Source organism: Oreochromis niloticus, linkage group LG5 (assembly GCF_001858045.2).
Source record: "Oreochromis niloticus isolate F11D_XX linkage group LG5, O_niloticus_UMD_NMBU, whole genome shotgun sequence".
NCBI classification, from domain to species: domain Eukaryota; kingdom Metazoa; phylum Chordata; class Actinopteri; order Cichliformes; family Cichlidae; genus Oreochromis; species Oreochromis niloticus.
In genome coordinates this window covers 11,914,347-11,932,563 of record NC_031970.2, presented here as the reverse complement: position 1 = coordinate 11,932,563, position 18,217 = coordinate 11,914,347, and the positions used below count along the sequence as shown (strand labels likewise).

Genomic DNA, 18,217 nt, shown 5'->3' with positions numbered 1-18,217 from the left:
TCAAATAATTTTCAAAAAAGCCGTTAACTTGGAAACAAATATGACGTTATTATAAATAATATCATATAAATAACATGTTCTTTGTGAAAAATGTGATTTTGAGAATACTATTCCTTTAAGACTTAATTAAGACTTTATTCTGCACAGTGGGGAACTAAAAACAGTCAAAACCTCAGGAAAACAACACACGCGACACAGTGGAAACTACATTACATGATCCACACACACTGAACACGCTCTCACAATGAACATTGAACACTTAACTGTTTGGTATCTCAATATTTAAGTCACCTGCTGTTACAAATGTTAACACCAGATGCTCAAACATGATCACAGTGACTATGTTACTGTCTGCTGTGTCGCTGCTGAACGTGTCTGGCGCTGAGCGTTAGAATCACCACAGACACTAATGTCCACATTATCACGACCAGAGAGAGCTCCAGTGAGTCAACACACTTCCTGGCGAACAGACAAATTCACAGAACGGCCAAGTCGTGGCAGCTCTTGGACCGCACTTTCACTGCCATGCGCTGGTTGTTGCGTGCCACCAGTCGGTCCAGGAAGCGCCGGGCCTTACAAGTGAGGCTCTCTTTCCGTTTATAAACGGAGCGCCTGCGTTGAATGGCCTCGGTGCTGTCTCGACGAAGGCGGATCTGCCGGACCACGCCCTCAAATAGCTCGGTCACGTTGTGCTGAAGCGACGCTGACGTCTCAATGAATTTGCAGTCAAACACGACCGCACATGCTCGGCCCTCTGGGGAAAAATGCACACAGACATATTAATATATTAGCATGAATTCATTATTAGTACTTTTGTTGTTTTTATGCGTTTTTATGTACGTCTTGCACTTGCACTCCACCTTCCACAGCAACTTCTCTCGACCGGACTAAGTCACTCTTGTTTCCTACGAGGATGATGGGAAGGTTTTCGGCCTGGCGGGTACGTCGGAGCGTGATGCGGAGCTCAGCAGCAGAATCAAAGCTTGAGCGGTCGGTGACCGAGTAGACGATGACGTAAGCACTCCCCACCTTCAGACAGTCGTTGTGAGAGGGGCCATCCTCCCCCTCCTGACAGGAAACCTAAACACAGAGAAGGTTGAACCCAGACTTTAAATCAGATGTTATCAGCTTCTTTGTGAATACTCACATAATGAATGCCTACTTCTTAAGCTGCATGTGCTGGACAAAGTTGTCCAGCTTTTTGGAGGACTTCGACTGCACACATGTCTGTAGCCCCTGCACTGGTTTAACTCATAATCCTCTACGCATAACCAGAGAGCTATGCAAATAGCTACTATAAATTATACTGCTTTGCAGCTCAAGAATTATTTTTTTATGGTACCAAGGTAGAAAGAACTTTATTGTACAGGGTTTTTAGTAAGTTTTAGGTCATGCAAAACATGTTTGTTAAATTTGGTCATGAAATTTGCTCCAACAGAACACTTTGTTCTGAATTTCACATTAAAAGTAAAAAAACCCCAAAACCAAACAAACTTACTGACACATGTATTCATATTATTTGTATTTGTGCACACCCTGAAATGTTTAGTTTTTGTGGTAGTTTTTTTTATCAACCATATCCTATTTCTTTTGGTAAAATTCATTTTGCTGCGTCAAAGTGACAAGTTTATGTTTGTTTTTTAAAAAATATTATGATCTAGACACAGACCACTACCATTGTTATTGTTTTTTATGTGGCTGTGAAACCCAGAGATTCACACACTGTAAATTTCCTGGCCTGCCCTACAGTCTTACTCTGTAAGACACAGACACACCAAGGTTTTGAGTTCAGTTTAGTTTCAAACTGTCACTTAGTTTCCACAATTATTTTTTTTTTAAATAAAATGTAGTGTTTGTAGCGTAGTGTTTTTCTGTGAGATCAAATGATTTAAGGAGTTCAGAGCAATCCAAAAAACAACCAAACAATGGAAACATTTGAAACACAGTAATACTGACATCCTCATCTTAATGAACAGATTCACAAAAGCTGGTTGTGCTACCAAATTTGACCAGACTGCAACTAAAGACATTTCCTATTCATTGTGGGTCTAGTTTGTTTTGTAGGTACACATTGCTAGTTTTTTTTAAATCTCTTAGTTTTATTGTCAGTATAATATCTTTTTTCACTGTCGTGCAGATAACTTGCAGCAGTATTTACCTTCACTGTACCACAATAAGGCTCAATAAGGGCATTTTGGGTATAGAAAATTGGGATGTCTCAGCTTTCTGCAGCTGAGTGAGTCCAGTACAGAGATCATATTGTTTGTCTCTCCACTTTTACTGAGAGGTTAAAGGATAACCTGGTATCTTTGACTACCCTTTTAATGAAATGGAGGTTAAAAGCGTTGGAAAAATCTTTGACAAAAATGGGAAATTCAACAAACAAATCAATGCTGTGGTTAAAAACTTTCTTTCAGCTCAGAACATTCTCCAGACTAAAATCTTGTTGTTGTTTTTTTAAACCACTAGATCTGCAAAGGGTTATGCATGCTTTTGTTACCTGTAGACTGGACTACTTTAATGCATTGTATACTAGAGTTAGTCAATCATCTCTTGCTGGTCTGCAATTAGTTCAAAATGCTGCAGCCAGATTAATGACTGGGACAAAAAAGAGAGATCACATTACTCCAGCGTTGGCAGCCTTGCACTGGCTCACTGTGCACTACAGAATCCAGTGTAAAGTTGCACTATTTATATTTAAAACCTTAAATGGTCATGTACGGCCAGGCTGTATGTGGTAGACATGTTACGTCCAGATCATTAAGGCCTACTTCCAGATCACTGGTGCCTTTGCTGTAATTTCAAGACTCTGTTACTGTCTTTAAATAAGTTTTGTTTTTGTTCATCTTTTAGAAACTGCTGATATCTGCAATTTTGGTTAGAGGATATGTTATTTTATGTAATGTATGTAGCATGATTTTTTTTAGGCTCCTTATTGTTTTTTATGTAAAATCATTTTATTGAAAAGCACTTTTCAATGAGTGATATAAATCAAATGTGCTTTTTTTAGTTTTAGTTACTAAATTGACATTAACACACTAACACACTGTACCAGTTTGTCGTTCTCCCAGTTGTCCATGACGATGAGCGTGGTTTCCTCTCCATCTACTGTCAGTGTCCTCTCATATGTGTCTTCTGTAACATATAATAAATACAAGAAGACAGGTTTGAGAATCTACTGACTTATTGGTGCTTTGAGCTACACGCTGTGATCGGCATGCTAACACGCTCACATGTCGGTTTTTATTTTGTTTAGCATTTTAGCGTGTTTGCATGCTGACACTTGCTAATTGGCACTGAAAGTACAGAAGACCAGCTGTGGCTAAAGGATATCAGCACCTACAGGGCTGTGAAAAAGTATTTGCTCCTTTGTTCAAAACTTATCTAAACCTATCCAGCCCCGTGTGAAAGTAATTGCCCTCCTTGATAAATCAGTGATTACAGTCAGACCTGTTGAGTCAAGAAATTGCTTAAATAAAATCTGTTTAATGAAGTAAAGTAGGCTAAACGATCTAAACCAACACACCATGCCACCATCAAAAGAAACTCAAGAATATCTGAGAAACAAAGTCCTTCATCTGTCGGTCTGGGAAGGCGTGAAACCATTTCTAAAGCTTTGCGACTCTATTGATCTGCGGTGAGAGCTAATATCCATACATGGAGAAACTTCCTAGGAGTGACCGGCCTACCAAAATTACTCCAAGAGCAGATCAGCGACTTATCCAGAAGATCACAAAAGAACCCAAAACAACATCTAATAAAACTATAGGCCTCACTTGGCTCAGTTAGGGTCAGATTTCATGATTCAGAAGTCAGAAAGAGACTTAAAGACATCCATGGGAAAACTCTAAGGCAAAAACTACTGCTAATCATAGAGAACACACAAGCTTGTCTCACATCTTGATGGTCCTAAAGACTTTGGGAAAACATTCTCTGGACTGACAAGACAAAAGTTGAGCATTGTGGCATAAAAATAACAGCATTTCATGAGATCATCATACCAACAGACAGACAAATGTGAGGGTAGTGTGGTGGTCTGGGGCTGCTTTGCTTCAGGACAACTTGGACAACTTGCCGTAATTGATGGAACCATGAATTCTGCTCTCTATCAGAAATTCCTGAATGAGAATGTTTGGCTATCAAGCTTGTGCCCTGACACTCAAGTGCAACTGAGCAGGACAATGATCAAGAACACACCAGCAAGTGTGGCTTCGTCAATCAAATCCACGCTGGAAAACCTAAACAATTTTACAAGGGGATTAGGCCAAAATGCCTCCACAGAGATGTGAAAATCTCATTGTCAGTTATTGCAAACATTCGATTGCAGTACTTGCCAGAGGTGGCACAACCAGCTACTAAGTTTTACTTTTTTACAGTGGGCCAGGTAGGTTGGGCTAGTTTTTTCCCTTAATAAATAAAATCATCATTTAAAAACTGCATTTTGTATCTTTGTCTAATATAAAAATTTGTTTGATGATCTGAAACATTTGTGATAAAATGAGGGGGAAAAAACAAATCGGGAAGCGTCAAATACTTTTTCATAGCACTGTATTCACAACACAACACACTGATGTTGCAGCTCTGCCCTCTTTGAAATTAATGTGTGTGAGCAGCAACACTGATCTATAAAACACAATCTAGTGGTTGATATTGAATTAGAGGGCAATGCAGGGAATTGTGCATTTTCAGAAATGCTAGTCTATAACCTCTCCTCAACTTCTTTTTCATTGGATGTGTGAAAAACTGAGCTGTGTGTCTAGGGTGGACAGTTGTTCCATTTTGCACGTATGCAAAAGCAGCAGTAAAGAAAGCAAAGAGGAAAAAAATGCAGGCGAAAGTTAGATGTTCAACTAATATGTGTCAAGCTACGCTCAGAAATTAGGCTGTAGGTGAACAAGCTGGAGATTCTCCTGATGGTGTATTTTTTTTCTTTTTATGTTTGAAGGGGGAAATAAACTCCCTTGGCTGTTTTTCTTTTTCTTACCAGTAACATTTAGTTTGTCCTCTTTGTCCTTTTTGGAACATAAGGCTGCAGCAGCAGTACTGCTTCTTTTTTGTGTATGGGTCACACACTATGCAACATGAACGTGAGCCTGAACCTGTCCCCCGGTCTCAGTGTTGACTGGACTATAGAGAGATCACCCAAATCTAGACCAGAGATTTTAGTTTGAACCAAAGTGGAGCACCGATGGATGCAGCTGACCATCTCTGTTATCCCTAGAGCTATGACTAAAATAATAAACAACATGGTGGACCAAAAAGTGACAACAATAAGGTAAACCGTGACAGCACATAAAACCCACATAAAAATGAAACAGAAAAAAAGCCAAAATGTTAATGTTTCAAAATGTTCTGTATGTTTCGTTGGAATAATACTCTGTAATGTCTGTGCTATAAATTACTCAGAAAAGAAGCCCTTTTTGCATTCATTTCTCTGAAAATCAAAGAATTAGGCACAAATTATATGGATATTAGAGGCAAATAAAAGATCAGTTTGAAATGATAAAAAAGGCCAATCACTGAATAACCAACAACAAAAAACAAAAGTAACAAAAACAAAACAAAACATGTAAACCCATGGATGTATGGCCATTCTGAAAACACCAGACAGACTCTGCGCCTCACATCACGTCAGACTATCACCGGATCGATGCAGCTTATCAATTATGGCCTGAGGCCAGTCAACACGTGACAGAAGAGATGATCAATTTCAGGCCAGCCAAGGTTGATCTCACAACAAAGTCAGAGACAGAAAGTCCGTGCTCATCCACCGTGCACTGAGTCTGAGTGTGAAAAGTACAATACATTGTGAAAGCGTGGTTAAAAATGGTCTGTGGTAAGGGATCCTTTTGGCTAATTTCTATTTATACAGAGTCAGTTGTCAGTTAACATATCTGTGGCTTGTGCTAAAGCTTTGCAGCATTTTTGATTTGACATTATGGTATTGCGCAGCAAAGGGTAACATCTCCATTTGTGCTTATAGGGCTGAGTTAACATCATGGAGTTAGTCTGGGATCATATGAAGACAATGAAAACAGTGAGACTGCTTGAATCCTCTGACAAGTTCTCCAAGAAGACTGGAGCACCCTACCTGTAAAATACCCTGAATATATGCACTGAAGTGAAATAGTTTATTTTTTAAGCCTAAAGTGTTTATAAAGGGCTTTATTTTAAATAATCTAGATGTTCTTTCCGTACCATATTGAACGTCTTTTCTAAAGGTGTTAGGTCCATCATTTTCCGTTTTTTTGGGCATCATTTTTTGGGAAACTTTAACCCTGTTAACTAAATTAAACAACACCTATACTACTACCACTACTACTACTACTAATAATAATAATAACAATAATAATAATAATAATAATAATTATTATTATTATTATAAAAACTATCAGTAAGTGCGACGATTTAGATGTAATGACCACCAGGCACTTAAAAAACAAGCACTCATAATGTCCCACCTCCAGGTTGTTCATCCTTGTCTGTGATCCCGGCAAAGATTCCTGCAAGGCTAGTCTTTCCGACTCCATGATCACCAAGCAACACCACTCTGTAAACACAGTCCGAATCACTCTGTGAGTCATCATCAGAGTCTGAACTCCACTGGGCACGGTAATGGAGGGACTTGTCTCCAGGGTGGTAGGACGCTGACTGTCCCAGAGGGGGGTGGATGCGCTGGGGACGGGGCTGCTCTGGGTTGGGTTGGGTGCTGCTGGGGATCCAAGGTGGTTGCTGGTAAAGGGGATGAATTGGCGTGCTGCCTCGCCTTTGGAGGGGCTCCTTCTCTCTCTGGGTGTTGAGGGTCATGTTCCTACGGTAAAGGCATTAGGACAGGATGGGCCTGAGGGAGGAAATAAGACTGTTAATGGTTCGGAGGAAAATCTGGTCCAAAAAGGTCCTTGCAAACTTTTTCAGAGAGGCAATTTGTTGTCTTTCCCAAATAACCACCTCTGGTTTTGCCACAGTGATGCCACAGTCTGCTAAAAGTGTAGTCTTTTTTTGTGGCATAATGTTAACTACTCTACACTATAAAATGCATAATAAAGCAACAGAGATTTCCTTGTTAAATAAAAGGTTAAATAAATAGCAGTATTTCAAAAGGAGAGCGTGACTGTGTTCTCCGGATTTCCTGCCTGGTTTTATAGACTGACCTCCACAAGTGTATCCAGAGGGATTATGGCAGTGACAGCTGGGGAAGTTATGGTGGTCAGGATATATTGTAGAGAGGACAAAAAGTTTATTTAGTTGATCTGAATTCTCAGAGCTCAGCTGTATTATTGGATTATACGGTGACAAAAAACAGAAACAATATATACAAATTCATCTCTAACTTCATTCATTTCACTGATGGTAGATTTTAGCAGTAGTGCTTCAGTTTCTAGTGAAGATACTATAGACTACACTTAGACAGTTTATTAGGTACACCTTGCTAGTACCAGATTGAACTTCCGTTTTTGCCTACTTAGTAGAGCTGGGCGATAGAACGATAACGATATGTATTGCGAAATAACTTTTTCTCGATAGAAAAATGAAACTATTGCGATAGACCTCATCTCTCTCTCTTCCTGTCTTAAAAAAAAAAGAAAGCACAGCCAATCCAAATTAAGTAGCGCATAGCCGAACCAATCACAGCCGCAGCGTCACCTCATGTGACTTGTTACGTACAGCACAAGTGCCAAGCCGCACATGTGTATTTGTTTGGGAAGCAGCCAGCCGCCGTGCTGGCCGGGTAATGGAGAAAATGAGTGTGCCCACTAGAGAAAAATCAACCGAGAGCTTAGGTGATCAGGCTACCGAAGAGAACACAGATGACGGTTCCAATGCCGGAGAGATTGTCGAAAGGAAGGGCCAGAGAAGTTCTGTAGACTAAAAGCGCTAATTCGTCATCGAAAACAACCAGGAGAATCCCTGCGAAGCAGCAACAGTCAATTGAGTCGGCTTTCTCCAGCGTCTTACCATATGACAAAAAAGCTAAGAGACATAGCGACATAACGAATGCCATAGCCTACCGTCATGCTAAAGACATGCTACCAATAAACACGTTCGAAAATGAAGGATTCAAGCAGCTAATTGAGGTAATAGCTAAGCTATACAACAAGGAGAGATTGAGAATTTCCTTTTAGTTCTCAGTTTATTTGATATTAACAAAAGTTAGTCAATTTTGTCTGTTCTTCTGTAAAACAAACTAAGATTTATTTTTAGAATTAATATTTTGTTTCTATGTGGAATTGACAATTTAGTGGTCTGTTTTGTTTGTTATATTTTGAAACTTAAACGCTTTAGCGGCTGCCTTTTGTGTAGTTTGCAATATTTGCCTTTATTTATCTGAAACTGAAGCCTCATGTTCCTTAAGTACATCTGCCCTGTTGAACTTATTATGGGAAATAAATATTTAAATCAAAACAAGCTGCTGATTATTTCACATTTTACTTGTGAGCAATGGCACATTTAAATCTTACAAATATAGTTATTTGGCTTATATCGTGATATATATCGTTATCGCCTGAAATGAAAAAAACATATCGTGATATGAAAAAATCTTATATCGCCCAGCTCTACTACTTAGGTAGGCTGTGCTGTTTTAACAATGCTCGGTACTAAGAGGCCTAAGTGTGCAAAGAAAACACCCCTTGTACCATCACAACCATACTACCACCAGCCTGAACTGGTAATACAAACCAGTATGGATGTAGGGTTTCATATTGTTTACGCCAAATTCTGAGCCTGCATCCAAAAGTCGTAGCAGAAACCCTGATTCACCGGACCAGAAAATGTTATTCCAGTCTTTTACTCTACAACTTTGGTGAACGTGTTCAAATTTTAGGCTCCATTTCCTCTTCTTAGCTGACAGGTGTGGCACTTGGTGTGGTCTTGTGCTTTTACAACTCATCTGCTTCAAGATTCAATGGGATGCGAATTTGCATGTTGTTGTAACTAGTGTTTATTTGAGTTGTTTCTCCTCTGACCTCAGACATTAACAAGGTATTTTTGTCCAGAGACCCACAGCAGACCATTCAATTCCTGTAGATCAGTAGTCTCCAAAATACTTAAACTAGACAATCTGGCACAAACAACCATGCTGCATTAAAGGCACTTAAATGACCTTTCTTCTGATGTTGACTGCTATGTGATTGGCTGATTAGATATTTGAGTGGGTGAAAAGGTGTACCTAATACAATGGCCAGTGAATGCATAGAAAGAGCCTACACATCAGAAAGGTGATGCCAATTCATGAGAACTTTATATCTGGATTTTTTTCTAATGGCCAGCAGGGCACCACTGCTTTGATTTTAAAAAATAAATGTGATTGTATGCTGTATAAAGTGCAGAAGAAAATTAACCTGCAGCTTACATCATGTGACGACGACACATGATGGCTCGATGGCTAATTTAAAGTCTAATTTATGCCAACATGATTTTCATTCAGCAAGTTTTCAAAAGTACTTCGTTCTCAGTGGTGTCCACCCCTCGCCCCTGACATGTTCTTTAAAAAACCTATGATCATGACGGCCCAAAAGCTCACCTTGTTGCTTAAAAATAGGTATCCACAAGTTAGTGAGTGGACTATGGCCATCATTTATATACAGGGTATATGTCTGCATGCCAGTAAATTAAAAGCTAAAAGTACAGTTGATTATCTTTAGGGATTATTAAAAGATTGCAAGGCCATAGAAGGACTCAGAATGTGATAACTTTGCTGTGGACAGATAGCTGCTGAGCTAACCTTAAATAGTGTTTGTTTTGATGTAGGTTTTTTTTTTTTTATAAATGCACTTCTGAAGTGGTGTCTGAGTGACCTCACTCACTGATTTATGTACAGAAGAAACAACTTTGCTAGGGAACAACACAACAAATAACATCCCCTTGCCAATTAAGAAATTTGTGAACAATTTGTACAATGAGTGCAGTTTCAGACAAAATTTACACCTTCATTACATTTCCATGTATTCTGTGGTGTCATGTATCACCATCATACACAATACTTCATGCATTTCATTCAGTCATGTCATTCTTTGTGTGAAAATGAGTTAAAGAAACCTAAAAATTTTTTTAATTTGATTTCTCTGGGAAAACAAACGCATTGAGAAATTGAATACTATTATAACAAACATCACAGATGGGGATCCGAATCACTTAAACTGATTCAAAATTACAAACTTAAAAACATATAAACTCAAGAAACCTTCTGGAAAATGTCAAACTTAGGTCCCAGTTCCAAAATATAGCTAGAGATCAAAGAAGGAACCAAAAGCGACTTCTCCTATGCACCAGAGAGCAGAGACACACAAAAACCCTCCTATAATGAATAATTAACACATTTAAAGGTGCCAAGTACAACAGTTAGTGGTGGTGAAGGCCAGGCAGACCAGGTGAAAGCTGCTGGTTGCAATTAAAAAGTTAGAGCATCACCAGTCCTACAAAACTGATAAACTTGAAGCTAAGGATGAGCAGTAACAAATCGCTCATGTAATACATACAATATAATAGACCAAATAACTGTACTTGACTAGTTAATAAGAGATGATGAACAACATTATTTGGTTTTACTTAAAGCAAACCAAACAAACTGAAAGAATGAGAACTATTTCAAACGTGATTTTAGCTCTGAAGGTGAAGTTTTTTTGAATGAAATATCTAAAACTCGTTTATTATAAGGCTAACAGCTAAAAACAGGACAAAACACACAGTATGTCTATAGATAGATAGATAGATAGACTTACCATATACACTCCATGCACAGCTGCTTCCGTCCAGCTTCAGTAAACAACAGAACTGAACTGAACCCTGTCTCTCTGACTCTGTCAGTGTAACAGTACCCTGGTGCCACAGTAACCCGCCTAGAAAAAAAAAGTTCCACAACAGCGTTAAAAATTCAGCAGTGGAATCACGGTTATCTACCTCCCCCAGTGTGTGTGTATGTGTGTGTGTGTCTCAGAGTGACAGCAGAGGAGAAACAGATATCTGAGGAGGGAGTGTGTGTGTGTGTGTGTGTGTGTGAGTGTGTGTGTTTGAGAGAGAGAGTTTTATCAGTGTGGAGGGCGAGCGGTTTAGGAAAACATTTTGGTCACTTCCTGTTTGACCTAAAAGACACAGTCTGGAGTAACAAAACAGCTCAGTTGGAATAGTCTAGTTTACATTTGATATGATAACTTTTTTTTAAATTCTGGTTGCATAGAAATAAAAGCTACAGATAATACTTGCTCTTATTTTCTCTCATATGTTATAATGGTAGACACTTATATTAAACATGTTTAATCCTGTGATTGAAATAATAATTTAAGGATGCTTAGGAGACCAAATATCAGGCTTATTTTTACTCTGCTTAGGTGTAGATAAAACAGACTTAGAAAGTGCTTTGAGTGCTCAAACTGAGTAGAAAGGTGCTATGTAAGTACCAGTCCATTTACCAGTTTATTAATGGCAATTTACCAGCTCCCTAACTACTGAAGATATAATTTTACTGCCTTTCTAAGAAATGAAAACAGCTGATTTTTAGGTTAGCAGAAAAATATTTCAGCTCTGAGGCTATTTTTTTTCCAGTTAATACAGGTAAAACCACATGTTGTTGTGGCATTGTTTAGTGTTTGCGTGATAAAATGTTGTCACAGCTGAAGAATTTCGTAATGTGTAGTTTGAGGCACAACAAGTTGCATGTATTGACAGAATACAGCAAGTTCATTCACAGTAGGAGCACAAACTGTTACATTTGTTTTGAGACACCACCCTGTCGACATACTAAAACTAAGTATAAGTTGTAGTTTGCTCCATTTGGGTAATTCCATAATGCAAATATCCAAATTGACATGCAGGGGACAAAAATACCACATTATTACCTACCAGTTGATGAAGTTGCCAGTAGATTTTTGTATGGATTAGTAGCTAGAAGTCCTGGTGAGTTAAAATGATGAATTAACTTTTAAGGATATGTCTGCTTTTAGCAGATGTGGTTCTGTTGGCTTCAATGCGTAATGGCCTCCAGCTCGCACTGGAACAGTTCGCAGTCGAGGTCAGGGACGCGCTCCTGCCCCAAGTGGAGGAATTTAAGTATCTCTTGTTCTTGAGTGACAGGAGGGGGGAGCAGGAGATCGACAGATGGATTGGTGAGAAAAGTACTTAAAAAAGTTCAGGATTCTAGGATCTAATGTTAGCTGGCACGATGTTAGCTTATAATTTTATGCTGTTATTTAGCTGGTTCTTGTTAGCTGTCTGGAGATGGGAGGGTCGCATGTCTGATCTGAAATGATAACCAGTTCCAACGATATCAAGAGTAAATAAGCAAGTTCATCTAGGATTTCTCTTGTTAGAACCTTTACTAGTTCAGGAATGATGCTTAAGGTGGGGAGGAAGAGGTGCAAATGGAGTAGTAGTGGAGGCAGTGTTGCCAACTCCTCAGTAAGGAAAATCGCTATTGGTTGTCCTAAAAGTCGCTAGAAGTCGCTAAATGACGTCATCACCTAATTTGCATAATTCATGCTAATATAATTGTAACCTATGTTGTTGGAGAGAGAAATAACACCGTGGAAGAGACATAAAGTGAGTAAAAAACGTCCTAAATGCATTTAGTTTATTTAGAACTACAAATTAAATTTCTTTTAGCAATTATTGTTTTTTTTAATGTCACAATTCCAACCCTACTCCTTTACCCGGGCTTGGACTGGCAAAAGTGATCCGAAATAGGCACTCTGGTGGAGTTACTTTGTGTGTGTGTGTTTATAAGTAGTTTTAAACCTTGTGATCCACAAAACAGCATAAGAGTAAAAGAAGAACTGGCTGTGTTACAGCACCCGCTGCTTGTTGAGAGTAAACGCGATACGCGCTTTCACGTCTTTTTTTAGCGACTTTTTAAAGAAAAAAAGTCGCTAGGGGGTCTGAAAACTCGCTAAATATAGCGACAAAGTCGCTAAGTTGGCAACACTGAGTGGAGGACGCAGATGAATAAGATCAAAAAGAAACCACTAGAAACACTACGCTACAAAACTTCTGTACAAACAGACCAGAGGAGTCGCCCCCTGCTGGTCAGTGGGAAACAAGCGGGTTTAAGGCATTAGACTTATCTGCAATTAGACAGTAGACTAATTGCATTTGTCATGCTTTTTGCTTCCATTTTATTTGAATAACCTGAAGTTCCTAGAAAAATTTATTCATGCATTTGTTACTTCCTGTCTGGACTACTGTAATTCCCTGTGCTTTGGTATTGAACAGTTATCTTTACGCTGCTTGCAGTTGGTCCAGAATACGGGACGCACCATTATAGGATCTTTGGTGTAGAAATGAAAGAATCATTTTAAAAATGTAAAGCTTCAATAGCATGCCAAAATTGGGATAAATCATATTCAAATTAAGTATTCAACATGAATATTTTCGTATTCACTATTCTTAACTTTTTATACCTTTTCTGGCAGAAATGGATTCCCATAGTTTACACATGAGCTGAGATGGAAAATTCACTTCCTCTGTGTCAGTGTGAGTGTTCTGACTGAAACGCAACACATCGCAGATGTTTAGCTTTTGTCCACCCCCTCAGGTTAAGAGTTTGAATATAAAAGGAGGAGTTTCTCTGTGCATTCCCATTTGTTTAAAATGTAGTTTCCTAAACAGCACAGACGTCTGACACAATTGATTCATAACTTTATCAGTCAGCTAGTTCATATCTAATGGATTTCTGATTTGAGACCAAAACAACTCTACCTTTCTCCCCCCTCTTTTTGATTGTGCCATCCGCTGAGAACTGCATCTGGCTTTAATCAGGTGTAGACAGCTCATAGAAGACTCATGCCATCATTAGTTTTATGAGCTGGTTGAAAGCTTTCAGTGTTTCCACTTGTTTTAAAAACAAAAAGCCTTTAAAGGGCTTTAAAAAACAAATTTAATTTGCAGGCTTTTATCAAAATAATAGACTTGCTTCATACAGTACAACCTTTCCTTACGTTGTGGCTATTAACCTTCTCCTTTTTAAAGGAAAATTTACCAACAATCAACAAATAAACACTAAAAATCTAACAGTTCAGACTAAAAACAGCAGGATATCAATTAACCTGTTGTGCAGATTCTATGGATGTACATAACAAAGCAGAGTACCCCAGTGACGAAATGCCCCATTTTGAAGTCAATGGCCAGACTTAGTCACATCAGACAGTGTACAAAACTTCCAGTCCAGAGAGGTCGATTGAATCCACCACCAGTTGCCAGATTTAATTAAATCCCTCGATATTGTCATCTAAGGTGAATGTCAGTTTTTCCAGGGGAAGAATTCTCAGACTCTCGTAATACAAATCCTTCATTATGGGTACATACCTGGAGGTCCACTATTTAATCACTGGTCTAGCTATGTAAAAAAAATTACTATAACCAGTTTAGCATTATGTTTATTTTTAGCCACATCGAATGACAGTATACAGTGGATGGAAGGCATGTGCAAACTGCACCATATCAATATGTTCTTTTTTCAGAAGCTTTAGATCTTTGAACAATCCTAAAACATATGCATGTTCTAGATTTTATTACACTTCATACAGAGGGTGTGTGTGCTGAGACTGCCCCACACCAGTGATGTGCCGTGCAGTCTGGATTATTTTAAACTGGGTTTCCCAGCCATCATTACTGTTAAGCATGGTCCGGGAATTTGTTATATGGCAGATCTCCATACCTGATCATCAGTCTTGTGTCTCATGTCCTTCTGCCACCGATTTGTGATATGTAAATAGAAAGTTTGCATGAAGTAAATCTGCCTCATAGAGGCTGAGTTAGGATTTCCTATAAGCACAATGTTAAATGCTTTTTAAGTTTATGCTTATGTTGAGATGAAACGGAATCTAGCGTCAACATCGTCACACTTGATAATGCTCATGAAAATATGGAAATAAAGACATATGGCATAAAAAATAGGAAAATACGTGCTTCCTTTCAAAATGTTTACTTAGCTAAGACACTTCTTTGTCATTTAAAACTATGTTTCAGTTTCAAAGTTACAGAAAAATAATCCACTAAGGTTCCAAGAGTTACTGGGAACTCTTAAAGAAGAGCTACTACCTGTAAAAGCAAATAAAGTGCATCTATCACAACCTAAAAAAGAGAAAAAGCTATTTAGTCGGAAATGAAGTTTATGTTAGAACAAACATACGGTTCATTTTATCACCCTGATTTTTAGCGTTATGATAGCTCAGTTTGCACTGCTTTGCTGAAAATCTGTAGAGGGCGACAGGCCTGCACTGCAAGGTTTAGAGGTTTAGCGAACAGCTGATTCATATCAATTTATCTCTTTTATTTGCTGAATGTGAAAAAAAGCAAATATTTACCATAAATGGTGACATACATTAAGGACATTCTCATACCTGTAATATACAGCTAACTCTATTACAGGCAGTTTTTTATGGCATTTTATTGTCTTAAGTTTCTTATTTGACTTTGTGTATTTTGGTTTTTGTATTTTTTATTTCTATGTTTCTACAATTTTCTTCATATTGGAGCTGACAATAAAGCTAACTTTAATTTCTTTCCTTTTATAAAAATCAAATCCAAGTGTCAAATAACAGTTACTGCCCAGTGATCCTAACTTTATACTTTGAAATCATCCTATGTGAGACATTTTGTAAACCATAAAGTAATCATCAAACATTTCTGGGAGACAAAATGAAACATGTTGAATGTTTTTCTGCTTTCACTTGGAAGTTTATAGCTGCGTGTTGTTTATCATATTGACCTGTTTGGCTAAATTCCTTTCCTTTGGTTAACGAAAATTCCAGATAGAGTCTGTATACATGTAGATTAGTTCCACTAAACAAGCTGTACATATGTTTCACTGACAATGAGTATTAGTAGTAAGTCAGATATTGAGTTTTGCTGCCACCACATGGTCAGAGGAAATCAAGCAGCGGAGAGTTTTTAAATAGGTTTCTTCAGTGGCACACTGCAAATCAAATTACGGTAAATATAAAAAAAAAAGAAAAACAAAACATAAAAGTGAAAGCTGTATAAGTCACTAAATTTAAATAAAAGAGACAAACCAAAGAACTACCATGAATGGCTGAGTGTGTATGTGTGAAAGCATGAGAGTGAGTGACTGAGCGAATAGTCTCAATAACCTGTTTGTGTGTGCATGGCTGGTTCTGGGGCTTGCTGAGCCTTGGCCCCTGTGGGACCTAATCATGGACCTAGTTATGCCCATTAAATGAAGAAATCACTTAAATATAACCTGTCTGAAAAATCGAAGCAGGCTAAAACATCTCAAACAGCAACACTTTTTGGAAGATGTGTGTTCTATTACATGTGACATAAAACTAACACAGCATTTCAGAAAAGGAACATCAAGCCAAGAGTAAAATATGGTGGTGGTATTGTAATGGTTTGTGCTGTTTTGCTGCCCCAGGACCTGCGAAACTTGCTGTGGTAAATGGAACCATGAATTCTGCTGTCTACCAAAACATCCTGAAGGACAATGTCCAGCCGTCTGTTTTGACCTCAAGCTGAAGTAGGACAATCTGCAGTAGGTCAATCATCCAAAACTCTCCAGCAAGACCACCTTTGAATGGCTCAAGAAGAACAAAATAAGACTTTGGAGTGGGGTGGTCAAAGTCCTGACCTGAATCTGCTTGAGATGCAGTGGCATGACCTTAAAATGTCAGTTCATGCTCGTGAACCCTCCAGTGTGGCTGAATTACAACAATTCTGCAAAGACGAGCAGGCCAAAATTCCTCCACAGCTCTGTAAAACACTCACTGCCAGTTAACGCAAACGCTTGATTGCAGTTGTTGCTGCTAAGGGAGCTTTATTATTTGACTTTTTTTCTATTTATTTGGAGCAAACAATTTAAAAATAGTAGTATTATGTTAGTATTAGGTATCTTAAAATATGACACCTATGTTGTACTTGCTCATCTTACATCAAGCCTTGTTTGAAATCTGTTTGTTATATTTAATCTTCCAAACCCTTAAACATCTCTGAGTCTGCAGCTGGGAGAATAAAAACTAAAACTGTCAGAAGGTGGCTATGCTGACAAACTAAAATGATTTCTGTGTCTCCTTTATTAAACTGTGGGGCAGTATTATTTAAGCTTCAATGTTTAAATGGATCTGCCACCTTAGCATGTGACATAAATAGCATAGAGAGCATAGTGGCTAATTAAGTTGAATTTAAATTGTTATCACTTTGTGTGCTAAATCACCAGATTAATGATTTTCTGCAGCATTCATCACATTGCCTGTGGAGGTTCTCAGTCATCCAGTAGTAATCTAAGGAGCTTGGAACGAAAAGCAACTGGAAGTTTCTTGAGAGGTTTCGGTTCTCATCCGTGAAGCTCCTTCAGTCGCTTTTCTTTACAAGCTCCTTACATTCATCAAATCCTTTTTGCAACAGTGTTACGTTGTACCATTATATCTTTTATGTTCTTTAGAGCTTTTTATTCACCATTTTATCATCATCTGATAATGTCTCTGGAGTAGTTGCGACTCAGGAATCAGTTTCTGTGTAGGAGAAGTCATCTGTTCTCGAAAATGCCCCTTTTAAATTATCAGACACTGCAACACTTTCATGTGAATATGCAGGGAAAACCCTGGGTTGCCTCGGCAAGCTGATAATAGTTTCATGTGACTGCTTATACCGTTCGCCAGTGTTAAGGCCAGTGGATACAGATAATGGAGATATACCCTTGGTATGTTGAACTTGCTTTGTAGTTCAGGGCCCAGAGTTACAAAATCCATGAACTGAAATGGCAAAATAAATCCACAGAATTCCATAAATGTCAGCAAGGACAAAACGATGATAACAGATACTTAAACACTGAGCACAGGAATGACAGGACTCACACTCTGATGGCTCCTGGGGATTAGACATAGCAGGGAAGAACTGAGACACAGGTGCACACAATCAAGACAATCGCAACTGAACACAAGACGACTGACTAATAAAGTAAAACAGGAAGTAAGCAACGAAAACTAAACACAGAACCACAGATGTAAAAGGAAACTTAACATGGGGAAAAGACAGAACAAGAAAACCCAGTCGTCCGAAACCCAGGACCTCAGCAACATTCATGCTTCAGATACTTTCACATGCATCGATTTACAAGTGATAATAATCTCATCATTATTGTATTTCAAATGCATTAATGTATTTTAGTCACACTTTAGTTTTTATTGTATTCTATTTAGATTATTATTTACTGTGCTAGGTTACGCTTAATGTTTTGGCTGCTGTAACACAGAAATTTACCAACTTTATT

The 18,217-nt window shown here is 38.3% G+C and overlaps 1 protein-coding gene across 3 annotated transcripts; it reads right to left on the bottom strand.

Annotated features, from left to right (window-relative positions):
- Positions 1–114: 114 nt before the first annotated feature.
- On the bottom strand, positions 115–17,828 carry rem1 (RAS (RAD and GEM)-like GTP-binding 1). Of its 3 annotated transcripts, XM_005469660.4 has the most exons (7): positions 17,802–17,828; positions 17,643–17,699; positions 10,722–10,838; positions 6,462–6,841; positions 3,053–3,135; positions 861–1,080; positions 115–754 (listed from the first exon to the last, which is right to left on the bottom strand). In XM_005469660.4, the coding sequence occupies exons 4-7, from the start codon at positions 6,805–6,807 to the stop codon at positions 477–479; spliced, it is 927 nt and encodes a 308-aa protein (XP_005469717.1). In that variant the 5' UTR covers positions 6,808–6,841; positions 10,722–10,838; positions 17,643–17,699; positions 17,802–17,828; the 3' UTR covers positions 115–476. The 3 variants fall into 3 exon arrangements, with proteins under 3 accessions (XP_005469717.1, XP_019214657.1, XP_003447717.1); XM_019359112.2 differs by lacking the exon at positions 17,802–17,828 and having other exon boundaries at positions 17,643–17,700; XM_003447669.5 differs by lacking the exons at positions 17,643–17,699; positions 17,802–17,828 and adding an exon at positions 11,839–12,017.
- Positions 17,829–18,217: the final 389 nt, after the last annotated feature.